Here is a 12,931-nt window from a genome sequence, read left to right as displayed (position 1 = left end):
GTGTTAAAAACATCCAAGTCGTATCCAATTGACCTACTCAGCCCTTCAGATACCAAGCCTGATGAGGAACAGTTGAAGGAGCGGGGTTTGTTTAGCCTGGTAACGGGGGAATTGAGAAGAGACATTGATGATAGATTAGTAATTCTGTATTGTAATTGATAAGTGTAAACTGTTTACAGGGGTACCTCAGGTTACATACGCTTCAGGTTACAGACTCCGCTAACCCAGAAATAGCGCTTCAGGTTAAGAACTTTGCTTCAGGATGAGAACAGAAATCGTGCTCCAGCGGCGCAGCAGCAGGAGGCCCCATTAGCTAAAGTGCTGCTTCAGGTTAAGAACAGTTTCAGCTTAAGAACGGACCTCCGGCATGAATTAAGTACTTAACCCGAGATACCACTGTATTTGCTGATGTGGGTTAAACCATAGAGCCTAGGACTTACCGTTCAGAAGGTTGGCAGTTCAAATCCCCGCAATGGGGTGAGCTTCCGTTGCTCGGTCCCTGCTCCTGCCCACCTAGCAGTTCAAAAGCACATCAAAGTGCAAGTACATAAATAGGTACCACTCCGGCGGGAAGGTAAACGGTGTTTCCGTGTGCTGCTCTGGTTCGCCAGAAGCAGCTTAGTCCTGCTGGACACATGACCCGGAAGCTGTACGCCGGCTTCCTCGGCCAGTAAAGCGAGATGAGCGCCGCAACCCCAGAGTTGGTCACGACTGGACCTAATGGTCAGGGGTCCCTTTACCTTTACTTTAATTTACTATGGGATTCTAATGGATTGTTGAATATTGCTTTATTTGCTAGAAGCTGTTTATTTTAAAGTTATTGTGACTTTTTATATTGGATTAGATTTTTATTATTAATGTTTGATGTTTCATTGCTATTTTTATATGTGTTGGAAGCTACCCAGAGTGACGGGGGCAGATGGGTGGCATAATAATAATAATAATAATAATAATAATAATAATAATAATTGCCATCTTCATCAGACTATCCTTTTTTTCTTCTGCTCTGGAGGGTCGGACCTGAAGCAGTGACTTCAAGTTACAACAACGGAGATTCTGACAAAACATCAGGAAGAGCTCTCTGGCAGTAAAGGTAAAAAGGTAAAGGACCCCTGGACGGTTAAGTCCAGTCAAAGGCGACTATGGGGTTGCGGTGCTCATCTCACTTTCAGGCTGAGGGAGCCAGCATTTGTCCACAGACAGCTTTCCGGGTCATGTGGCCAGCAGAAATAAACCGCTTCTGGCGCAACGGGACACCGTGACGGAAACCAGAGGGTATGGAAACGCCTTTTACCTTCCCGCCACAGCAGTACCTATTTATCTACTTGTGCTGGTGTGCATTCAAAAAGCTAAGTTGGCAGGAGCTGGGACAGAGCAACGGGAGCTCACCCCGTCGCGGGGATTCGAACCGCCGACCTTCTGATCTGGCAGTAGGAGCTGTTTGACGGTGGAACAGACTCTGCTTAAAAACCTCCCATGAAGGCGGTGGACTCTCCTTCTTTGGAGGTTTCTAAGCAGAAGTTGGATGGCCACTTGTCATGGATGCCTTGGCATCCATCGCAGGGGGTTGGACTGGATGACCGTTGGGGTCCCTTCCATCTCCAGAGATCTACCGTTCCGTGTAGGACTGGGAATGTCTGTTGTCTGAAACCCGGAGGAACTGCTTTCAGTGTCGGTGGCCCAAGGATTCCAACATCTACGTTCCTAACCCACCACAGCCAAGTTAGATGTCTTTAGAGATGCTTTTGCTCTGCTGGCTTGAAACTAAGCATGGTGTGGAAACCGAAAAGTGTCAGGCGATCTGGGATGGGCAGAGCAAACCCTTTCCACACAAGGCGTTGAACTTGAGCGTCTTCACCCCTTGCCAGGAATCTGACAAAGCCTTCCCCGCAAAAAAAAAAAACCCAGCCATCTCGCGCCCAGGAAACACAACCAGCCAGCGGCAGCAGGACCAAGATAAATATTAGTATTGCAAAGGACACGAAGGAACCAGAGTCCTTGGCCGTGCTGGTCTTCTCCGCACCCAGGCTGTTTATAAGAAGTTCCAAATGTTTAGAGGATTTGCGTTCCTGGTTAAGAGTACAGAGCGGGGAAAGGAAGAAGGGCTATGTAGACAGAGTCGTCCATCACTCTCCGAAAGCGCAGCGAAAACACACAGCGTTCAGACCACCCACCTTTTTTTGCAATTTGCACTTGGGCGAAGAAGAGTGTTTCCTTTCGTCTGGGTCCGAAAATTCTCGCTGGCCAGTTTTGTCAGGCCGGACTGTGGCCAAGGCATTAGAAATCCACTCTACGCCATTCATATTTTTTATAAAACCTCTGTTGTGAAAGCACACTTCAAACATCCTGCTTTGGCTAAGCCATTTGTCTCCAGCCGTTACGGACCCCCTTTTTTTTACTCGTCTGTAACATGGGGCCTGTTTTTATTTTACCGTATATGTCCCTGATCTTTTCTCTCATCCCCCTTGAAAGAAAGGAAGTCTTCCGCAGTGGTACAACAAAGCCCCTCTTGAAAACAGGGCTCTGTCCCAACTATGGTTCTGGGCACCACAGTTCAAGAAGGATACTGACAAACTGGAACGTGTCCAGAGGAGGGCAACCAAAATGGTCAAAGGCCTGGAAACGATGCCTTATGAGGAACGGCTAAGGGAGCTGGGCATGTTTAGCCTGGAGAAGAGGAGGTTAAGGGGTGATATGATAGCCATATTCAAATATATAAAAGGATGTCATATAGAGGAGGGAGAAAGGTTGTTTTCTGCTGCTCCAGAGAAGCGGACACGGAGCAATGGATCCAAACTACAAGAAAGAAGATTCCACCTAAACATTAGGAAGAACTTCCGGACAGTAAGAGCTGTTCGACAGTGGAATTTGCTGCCAAGGAGTGTGGTGGAGTCTCCTTCTTTGGAGGTCTTTAAGCAGAGGCTTGACAACCATATGTCAGGAGTGCTCTGATGGTGTTTCCTGCTTGGCAGGGGGTTGGACTCAATGGCCCTTGTGGTCTCTTCCAACTCTATGATACTATGATTCTATTCTATGATTCTATACAACTTCAGGGCTGGATTGCAGCAGCTGCAGCAGGGACATTTTGCAGGGCTTCCCTAGCGCTTGGTCTGGAAAATCTGCAGCCAAGTGCAAAATGCGCCGGCGCTTTGGGAGGAGACTGCACGGCTGCAGCGCTGGGATACATTTATTGTTTAGAGAAAAGGTGAGCTAAGAGGTGAAAGGATACGAGGTTTATAGGATGCCTGGCATGGACAAGGTGAATAATAATATTAATAATAATAATAATAATAATAATAATAATAATAATAATAATAATAATAATTTATTATTTATACCCTGACCATCTGGCTGAGTTTCCCCAGCCACACTGGGCGGCTCCCAATCAAGTGTTAAAAACAACACAGCATTAAATATTAAAAACTTCCCTAAGCAGGGCTGCCTTCAGATGTCTTTTAAAAACAGGATAGCTGCTTATTTCCTTGGCATCTGCTGGGAGGGCGTTCCACAGGGCAGGCGCCAATGCCAAGAAGCCCCTCTGCCTGGTTCCCTGTAACCTCACTTCTCACAGGGAGGGAACTGCCAGAAGGCCCTCGGAGCTGGACCTCAGTGTCCGGGCAGAACGATGGGGGTGGAGACGCTCCTTCAGGTATACTGGGCCATTTAGGGCTTTCAAAGTCAGCATCAACACTTTGAATTGTGCTCGGAAACGTCCTGGGAGCCAATGTAGGTCTTTCAGGACCGGTGTTATGTGGTCTCGGCAGCTGCTCCCATTCCCCTGTCTAGCTGCCACATTCTGGATTAACTGCAGTTTCCGGGTCACCTTCCAAGGTAGCCCCACGGAGAGCGCATTGCAGTAGTCCAAGCGGGAGAAAACCAGAGCATGGACCACTCTGGCGAGACACTCTGCAGGCAGGGAGGGTCTCGGGTCCCTCTAGAACTCGTGGAATGTTGGAAGGTTTGGGGCAGATGAAAGGAAGGACATCTTGGCTCTCCGGGTAGCTCGGTTGGTTAAGAGCACAGGACTCTTAATCTCAGGGGTCCTGGGTTCGAGCCCCACGTTGGGCAAATTTCCTGCCTTGCAGGAGGTTGGACCAGACTAACCTCGTGGTCCCTACAGTTCTAAGGTTTGTGAGGTGCATTGTTAAAACTATGGAACTCGCTTCTCCAGGAGGCAGCAATGGCTTGGATTGCGCAGTGTGGCTTTAGAAGAAGATGGGGCAAATTCAGGGGGGAAAAGGGCATCAACGGTTACTAGTTGGAGGCAACAACACTCCCCAACACCAGTTACTGGAAATTGCAGGAGGGGAGAGTTGCTCTTGAGCTGGTCCTTCATTTCCCACGGGGATCTGGTTGGGCACTGTGGTATCAGAACCCCGGACGATGATGGGAGACTGGCCTAATCCGCAAGGCTAGTCTTATATTCTTGTAACGCTTTTGCCTAGAGAGCTGCACTATGCCTCACCAGTGTCTCAAATGGCCAAAAAGAAGAATTTGCTGCTCCTTAGTGACATCTGGTGGCTTGTCAGAAACCAGGCCTTTATAAAGGAAAAGACAGCTCAAATGTATGCGAATTAGACACTTTAGACCATGGGTAGGCAGACGCGGGTGGCGCTGTGGGTAAAAGCCTCAGTGCCTAGGGCTTGCCGATCGAAAGGTCGGCGGTTCGAATCCCCGCGGCGGGGTGCGCTCCCGCTGTTCGGTCCCAGCGCCTGCCAACCTAGCAGTTCGAAAGCACATAAAAGTGCAAGTAGGTAAATAGGGACCGCTTACTAGCGGGAAGGTAAACGGCGTTTCCGTGTGCGGTTCTGGCTGGCCAGAGCAGCGATGTCACGCTGGCCACGTGACCCGGAAGTGTCTCTGGACAGCGCTGGCCCCCAGCCTCTTGAGATGGGCGCACAACCCTAGAGTCTGTCAAGACTGGCCCATACAGGCAGGGGTATCTTTACCTTTTTAGGCAGACTTAAGGCCTGGGGGCTGGATCTGGCCCAATTGCCTTCTAAATCCAGCCCGCGGATCAGCGTGTTTTTACAAGAGTAGTCCTTTGATTTAAAATGCATCTCTGAGTTATTTGTGGGGCCTGCCTGGTGTTTTTATGGTGTGTCCTTTTATTTAAAATGCATCTCTGGGTTATTTGTAGGGCATAGGAATTCGTTCATTCCTTTTTCCAAAATATAGTCCGGCCCTCCACAAGGTCTGAGGGACAGCAGACCGCCTCCCTGCTGAAAAAGTTTGCTGACCCCTGCTTTAGACCAACCCCACCCTGTCAAGTCTTGGTCAACCTGGCACCTTCCAGATATTTTGGGTTATCAGCCCCCAGGAACCACATATATGATGCTGGGGCTGGCAGGTGGGGGGGGGGGGGCACGATTGTACTCCCAAATATCTGGAATGGTTGCAGGCCTGAGAAAATTAAAAAATATTCCAGAAACAGTAAGATTGGTAGCGCAGTGGTATCTCGGGTTAAGTACTTAATTCGTTCCGGAGGTCCGTTCTTAACCTGAAACTCTTCTTAACCTGAAGCACCACTTTAGCTAATGGGGCCTCCTGCTGCCGCCGGAGCACGATTTCTGTTCTCATCCTGAAGCAAAGTTCTTAACCCGAGGTAATATTTCTGGGTTAGCGGAGTCTGTAACCTGAAGCGTATGTGTCCCAAGGTACCACTGTACAGGTTTAAGTGCTCTGATTTGCAACAAAGCCAACAGCCTTGAAAGCAGGCAGTTGAAGCGTTTGGCATCTAGATCTTGCTCTGCCCATCAAGATCTCTCTCCTACACACGCCCAATTTTGGGGGGGGGACCCATTACCAACACCCCCTCTTACACCACCCTTTTTTGCTTGCCCCTGTTGGGAGAGGAGACAGCCGCTCAGCCCTCCCTACCACACTGATGGGTTGGGGTGAATGGTTCGCAGGTTGCCTTGCAAACAGGGTGGAGCTGGCAGAAGGAGGAAAAAAAATGTTCTAGTGTCACGAGAGAGATCTAAAGGCGTCCTCTTTTCCCATTTCGAAACGGGAATCTCGGATCCCTCCCAGAAACTTTTATCGTCATGATTTTAGAATACTGAAATAACGCCTAGCGCCCAGTGGTTAGTTCTTGGCAGCCGGCTAAATAATTCCCGCCCTCCGAACCACAGAGAATGGAGTTCCTTTGCTTGGATTTACAAGGAAGGAGATTTTGACTAAACATTAGGAAGAACTTTCTGACGGCAAAAGCTGGGACTCCTCTGAAGGTGGCAAACTCTCCTTCCTGGAGGTTTTTAAGCAGAGGTTGGACGGACCATCTGTCAGGGGGTTCTTTTACCTGGGATTCCTGCTTTGCAGGATGACTGGAGGATCCCTTCCAACTCATAGAAAAACAAACTCAGGGCTAGTGATATTCATGGACTTGTATATCCTAGGTGGGGGACGCGGGTGGCGCTGTGGGTTAAAGCCTTAGCGCCTAGGGTTTGCCGATCGAAAGGTTGGCGGTTCGAATCCCCGCGGCGGGGTGTGCTCCCGCTGTTCGGTCCCAGCGCCTGCCAACCTAGCAGTTCGAAAGCACTCCCGGGTGCAAGTAGATAAATAGGGATCGCTTACTAGCGGGAAGGTAAACGGCGTTTCCGTGTGCTGTGCTGGCTCGCCAGATGCAGCTTCGTCACGCTGGCCACGTGACCCGGAAGTGTCTTCGGACAGCGCTGGCCCCCGGCCTCTTTGAGTGAGATGGGCGCACAACCCTAGAGTCTGTCAAGACTGGCCCGTACGGGCAGGGGTACCTTTACCTTTATATCCTAGGTGACGTAATTGCTGGAAGTTTTGTTACCCTGTCCCACCCCAACTCTATCGAAAAAGGGAAGGGAGAAAACAGGCCGAGAAGTATGTTAGATGTTGGTTTTTTTGTGGTTTTTTTTTTTGTAAGGAACAGATTTTATTCCAATTTCAAACAATTTTATTTCAGGAGAAAGATATGAAAATCGATTTCCATCAGGTACTTCTAAACAACGAGGGTCAGCACCCAGCAGACGAGAGAAACTGATGGGTTCCCGGGAAGGCCCCGATCCTGCCTCACAGACTGGACAGAAATAAAGAGAGAGACAAGGACGGGGGGCCAAAAAAACTGATCCCGGGCCACATGATTCAGAATCCCCTCCCACCCACCCCCTGCCCCCTCACGCGTTAAACATCACATGCAATTTTCAAAATGACGAAAAGGTTTCCCCCCTCCCTTTTAAAAACAGCATTTTTTAATATATATAGTAGTTTCCGTTCTCTTTAAATAGGATGTTTAAATGTTTCTTCTTTTTAAATCAGGATCTCTTATAATATACAAGTATAACCAAATAATTTTTCACCACACTTGTAAGAGAGAGTCTCTGGTAACTAAAGGGGGAGAAAAAAAAAAGAAGTATGGGGGCATTGGCACAAACCATAAACGCTTAAAAAAAATTTACACACACGCACACGCACACACACACATACATACAGAGAGTACTGAGTTACAGACTTGAACCTCTGTTGGACTCAAAACCACCTTTTTGCTTTCAGTGAAGCGTAGTACAAATTAATGGCCAGAAGTAGGGGGAAAGCATTTGTTTTTAAAAGTAGTTATAAAAAGCAAAACAAAAACAGTGCGCAGGGGGATGAACTAAACATGCAACTGAAGGCAATGAACAAACAAATAATTCTTCGCTTCCGGGAAGGGAAAGGGAAGACACGGTGGAAGTAGGAGGGAGAGGGGTGGTTTGCCGGAGGGGCTGATCGCAAGGAAATGGAATGATGGCGGGTGTGTATTTTTGACAATCCTCTTCCTCAAAGGAGGTGATGGGGTGCCTCTTCGGTGGGGCTTGGTTTCCCCCCCGTTTAAAGTGCACTGTGATCAGAACTTGGTCAACAGGTTACTCCTTCATCTCGGCTTTTTTTTTTCCTTTTCCTTTTTTCAAGTTTCTCCACCACCACCACCACACGCGAAAACTCCCAGGTCTGGCACATCTGAAACCCCAAACCAGCTCCCGTCGGGTGGGCTGGGGAAAAGAGGGACGGCGTTGTGGGATGGCTTTTTGGCACATCGAGAGCAAGTGATGACCAGGCCCATCGCAAAAGCTGGTCCGTAAAAGGAGGCTTCGCAACAGCACCCGAGTGGGGACGGGCGGGGGTCGCTTTCAAGAACCAACATCGCCTTCGCGACGAGCGCGAATCCCGCTCCGTCCTCGAATCTGCGGCATCAATGGTCGCCCAACGGACATTTCTCTGCAGAGGGCCGCCACCGTTCGACAAGCCAAGCCGGATTCAGGTAGGGAGCGCCGCCCCCCAAAAGAGTCAATAGGAGAAACGCTAAGCTCATGAACCTGGCTTCCCGGCTCCTAGATTTCTCAGGTACACACGTCCAATGCCTGCAGCGGACGTTGCAGATCGAGGTGTGCAAAAGACTCCAGGTGAGCGACGGCGAGAGGAAAGCCATGGCATGCTTGCAACTGCAGAATGACCCCTTGTAGAGTTGGCAAGATGACAAAAACTGACATGGGTGTCCTGGCCCAAGCAGGAAGGCCCTCCCCTCCCTCACCGTTGTCACTCCCCACCCCAAAAAACCCCACACACATTTAGACAAAATCAGGAATGTTATTCTAGAAAGCAGAGGCTGCCATGCCTTTCATCGACTCAACAGGACCTCTCAGCGTACGTGGGATTCCTCCTCCTCCGTCTCCCAAGTGAAGAACTTATCGGGCTCGTGGTGCTGGGTGTGCGAGAGAAGCCAGGAATCCCCTTCCCAAAAACCAAAAGCAACGAAAGAAGAAATACGGCTCATTTCTGCTTTCTTCTGTAGTGTTTGGTGACGTGGAGCAGACCCAGAAAAACCTGGAGGCAGCACTCTGCGCCTCAACCCCCCCCTGGAATGCTGCAGGTATCCACGTGCAATTCGGGTTTTTTAGTAGTGTCGAGAGAAAAAATGCAAAAAGAAGTTAACCTAGTGTTGCCCTAAGCGACGTTTAAAAGCACATTTGACACTCCCTTTGCTGGCCCAACCTGGCCGTTCGGAAATACGTAGAAGTCTCAGGCTGTCCTCCGTAGCGTCTGAGAAATTGGCCGTGAGCGCTCCTGAAGCCACATTAGTGTTTGTCTTTACTTCCTCGCATCCAGAGGGGGCGACTGAAAAAGCTCGCCTGCCCTCGCGAAAACGTCCCTTGCTCCAGCCCCGTGGCGATTCTCCTTCCTGGCGAACCAGCGAAGAATTTCTCATCAGGGTTGGCTGTGTGGTTGTGTTTTTTTTTTTGGCACCGTCTCCTGCCGGCTTCCCAAAAGCAGGCTTTGCAGAACACGTTTTGGCACAAGAGAGTCCAGAAGCGGAACCTCTTCCTCTTGCCCCGCTTTGAAAAGCTGAAACCGCTGTCTCGGCCAAAGCAGATCCGCCAGTTCCGCCGCTGGCCTGCCGCCGCTGCAGGTGGGCTCCCCGCCCCCGGAATAAATACCTGTGCAACTGCTTCCGGTGGAACAAAGCTTTTGGAAGTTTAAGGGGCGCGGGAGGTTAAGCAGTAGCTACCGCTCACACTAGCCCTGGCAAATGAGGTGGCAATCGGTTGCAGAGAGCTTCCGACTTTGTTCCTAGAACCTTCCAAGATAAAAGAAGAAGCCTCTGCAAGCCACAAAACTTGGTGGATCCTTCCCCTGAAGGATCGACACTTTTTGGGGGGGTGGGGGGGTGTCTTACAAAACCAAGCGGTTGTTGGCATGTTGCACACACTCATACGGGCGACGGAGAAGATCTAGGAGAATAAATCAGAACCTCAGATCTCTCTCACAGCCCAATTCAGGCTCCGCTCCCCCGCCATGCGAAACACGCAGAGTCCTCCCGCCGGGCGAGGAGACTCCCTACGGCGAGCTAACTTTTCTCTTAAAAAGATAATACGGCAACAACAACGTTCAGGCACTTCCCCGCCTCCCGCCCCCCGCAGGCTCGTTAGCTATTGCTCGGTTTGTACGTCTATGAACAACAACAACAAAAGTACGGCGTTATGATGTAGCAAACTATATATAGTACAATAATTTAAAAAAAAAAATCACAGTCTCAATATAACTTTCATAATTGATAAGGGAGGGGAGAGAATCTATACTAAGGTGGTACAAAAAAAAAAAGAGGAAGGAAAAGAGATAGCTTGGGTTTTTTTTTTGCACTACTGTTAAAAGAGACAGAAGCTCCTGTTCTTCCCAAGGTGTCACCCAGGTACCCCCCCCAAGTCCTTTTTGGGCAGGAGTCGCCAAAGTTCCCCGGCAGAAAAGCAAAGCTGCTGCAGGGGAATCGTACGGCACGCGAGGCGAAGGTGCAAAGGAGCACCCAGTATCTTCCACGGCCAAGCGAGAGAGAGAGACAGCTTGCCAGGCCTTGGCCAAGAAGCCTGCGGACTCCCATCTTACCGCTGGAACAGAAAGGAACAGTAAGAATTGGCTAACGCAGAAGGACAGAGTCCGAGAGGAAGGCTCGCCTTGGGCTGTCGACCAGAAAGCGGGAAATTAACAAAGTGCGAGAGAGAGAGAGAGTGGAAACGTGTCCCCTGTTGGTTTTTTTTTAAACTGTGAAATAAAAGCACATTTGTTTGTTTTTTTAAAAAAATCATCATCATCATCACCAGCTATTCTGTGGAGCAGACAGAGACTCCATGATGACAAGTGAGCAAACGAAACGAAACGAAAATAACCCCAAAGACCTTGCCACTCCACAGATCAATTTGCAATCATTACATCATTAAAAATCAAGATTCCTTCCCCCCCCCTGTACAATTTTTTTTCTGTTTTGTTTAAATTCACGGGGTTCTCTCGTCTTTTAACTTTCTTCACAACAAAAGGTCTCCCGAGGATACCTGGGGAGGGGGGGCGGGTGGGGGGCGGGCGGGGAAGAAGAGGGCAGGCAAATGAAGGTCAGACTAGGTTATATTCCTTCAAGTTGAGCTGCAGGATGGTGTCCTTGACGGCAGCAAAGACAAACCGAATGTTTTCCGTATCTGTGGCACATGTGAAGTGAGAGTAGATGATTTTGTCGCTGTCGGGGTTGAGATCCACAAACATCTTGAGGATGAATTCCCGAGCCGCCTGGGCGTCTCTCTGGGGGCCTGAGGAGAGACAAGAAAACGTGGGATGGGGTTGGAGAGAGAAAACATGGGATAGAGTTGACATACCAACCATCCAGGAGTGGCAGGTGAAGTTGACAGAATATGCAGAACTTGCCAAATTGCCAGGGAGGATCCGGGACCAGGAAGATCAAAGATACCAAAATAATTGGAGTAAATTTATTGAATATTTAAAGGAGGATTGTAAAGAGGTCAAGACACTAGCAGGATTGACATAATGCCTTCAATGTATAATAGTACTATTGTGAGAATGATGTGCGTGATAGAAAGGGGTTAAATATACCAATTTCAGGGAGGGGAGTCACAACTCGGCAGAGTCAAAGGCCACAGTGATCCATGCGACGGTCACCTCCAGGCTTGACTACTGTAATTCGCTCTACGCGGGGCTGCCCTTGAAGCTGTCCCAGAAACTCCAGTGGGGGCAGAATGCTGCAGCGAGGCTCCTCACGGGGTCTCTGCCATGCCCAGTGCTTTTCCAGCTGCACTGGCTCCCAATGGAGTACAGGGTCAGGTTTAAGGTGCTGGTTTTGACCTTTAAAGCCCTTCACGGCCTAGGACCCTCATACCTACGGGACCGCCTCTCCCGGTATGCCCCTCGAAGAGCCTCAAGGTCCATAAATAGCAACACCCTAGTGGTCCCGGGCCCTAAGGAAGTTAGATTAGCTTCAACCAGAGCCAGGGCCTTTTCAACACTGGCTCCGGCCTGGTGGAATGCTCTGTCTCTTGAGACCAGGGCCCTGCGGGATCTGATCTCTTTCCGCAGGGCCTGCAAGACAGAGTTGTTCCACCTGGCCTTTGGCTCGGAATCAGTTTGATTCCCTCCCCCTCTTTTTTTTCCTTCCTCCTCCTATGAAGAGATTGCTCCCTAATTGTTTTAATGTTGTATCCTAATCTTTTCAATTGTATTTTAATCAACTTGTTTTTATTATTGGTTGGTCCAGGAGTATCGCCTGATCCTTTCTCAAAGCTATGTCAAGATGGTGGCAATCACCACTGCAGAGGCACAGTTTTCAGAAGCACCCCAACTCCTAAGGGGATTTCATAGTGAAGAAACTGACTGGTTCCTACAGGGAGGTGTTTAAACCGGCAGGGCCCTAGTACCTTGGCTGAGGTATTATGACATGGGTAGGCAAACTAAGGCCTGGATCCGGCCCAATCGCCTTCTCAATCCAGCCCGTGGACGGTCCAGGAATCAGCGTGTTTTTACATGAGTAGAATGTGTCCTTTGATTTAAAATGCATTTTAAAGGGGTGCAGTGGTTTCCAGATGTGACATATATTGGCGTTATTTCCAGTTCTCCTCCCCATCTAGATCAGCAGTTCTCAACCTGTGGGTCCCCAGATGTTGTCGGACTACAACTCCCATCGTCCCTGAGCTCTGGCCTTCCTAGCTAGGGGTGATGGGAGTTGCAGTTCAACAACATCTGGGGACCCACAGGTTGAGAAAGGCAGATCTGGATGTTTTGGACCCCAACTCTCATCGGTCCTAACCAGCCCTGGCTGGGACAGATGGGAGCTGTGACCCAAAACACCTGAATCAGAGTTGTAAAGGACACCCAAGGGTCATCCAGTCCAACCCACTCCAATGCAGGAATCGCAATTGAAGCAGCCAAGACAGATGGCCATCCAACCTCTGCTTGAAAACCTCCAAGGAAGCAGAGTCCACAACCTCCCAAGGGAATCTGTTAATCTAGTCCATCGTCCAGCAACTCAGGAATCATAACTAACTAATCCTGATGAGTGGCCATCCAACCTCTGCTTAAGGTAAAGGGACCCCTGACCATTAGGTCCAGTCGTGGCCGACTCTGGGGTTGCGGCGCTCATCTCGCTTTATTGGCC

General features: G+C 49.5%; 1 protein-coding gene across 1 annotated transcript in view; it reads right to left on the bottom strand.

Annotated features, from left to right (window-relative positions):
* Window positions 1-6,902: 6,902 nt before the first annotated feature.
* Window positions 6,903-12,931, bottom strand: part of LOC310668475 (guanine nucleotide-binding protein subunit alpha-11) — a 35,509-nt gene continuing 29,480 nt past the window's right edge. The window contains exon 7 of the mRNA XM_083421812.1: window positions 6,903-11,075. Coding sequence (XP_083277938.1) covers window positions 10,885-11,075 — 191 coding nt within the window. The 3' untranslated portion in view covers window positions 6,903-10,884. The remainder of the gene's footprint in view (window positions 11,076-12,931) is intronic.

The sequence above is a fragment of the Podarcis tiliguerta genome (assembly GCF_965153285.1).
Source record: "Podarcis tiliguerta genome assembly, chromosome: 18".
NCBI lineage: Eukaryota > Metazoa > Chordata > Lepidosauria > Squamata > Lacertidae > Podarcis > Podarcis tiliguerta.
The sequence above is the reverse complement of the archived record's forward strand: the minus strand, read 5'-3'. Positions and strand labels throughout refer to the sequence as shown.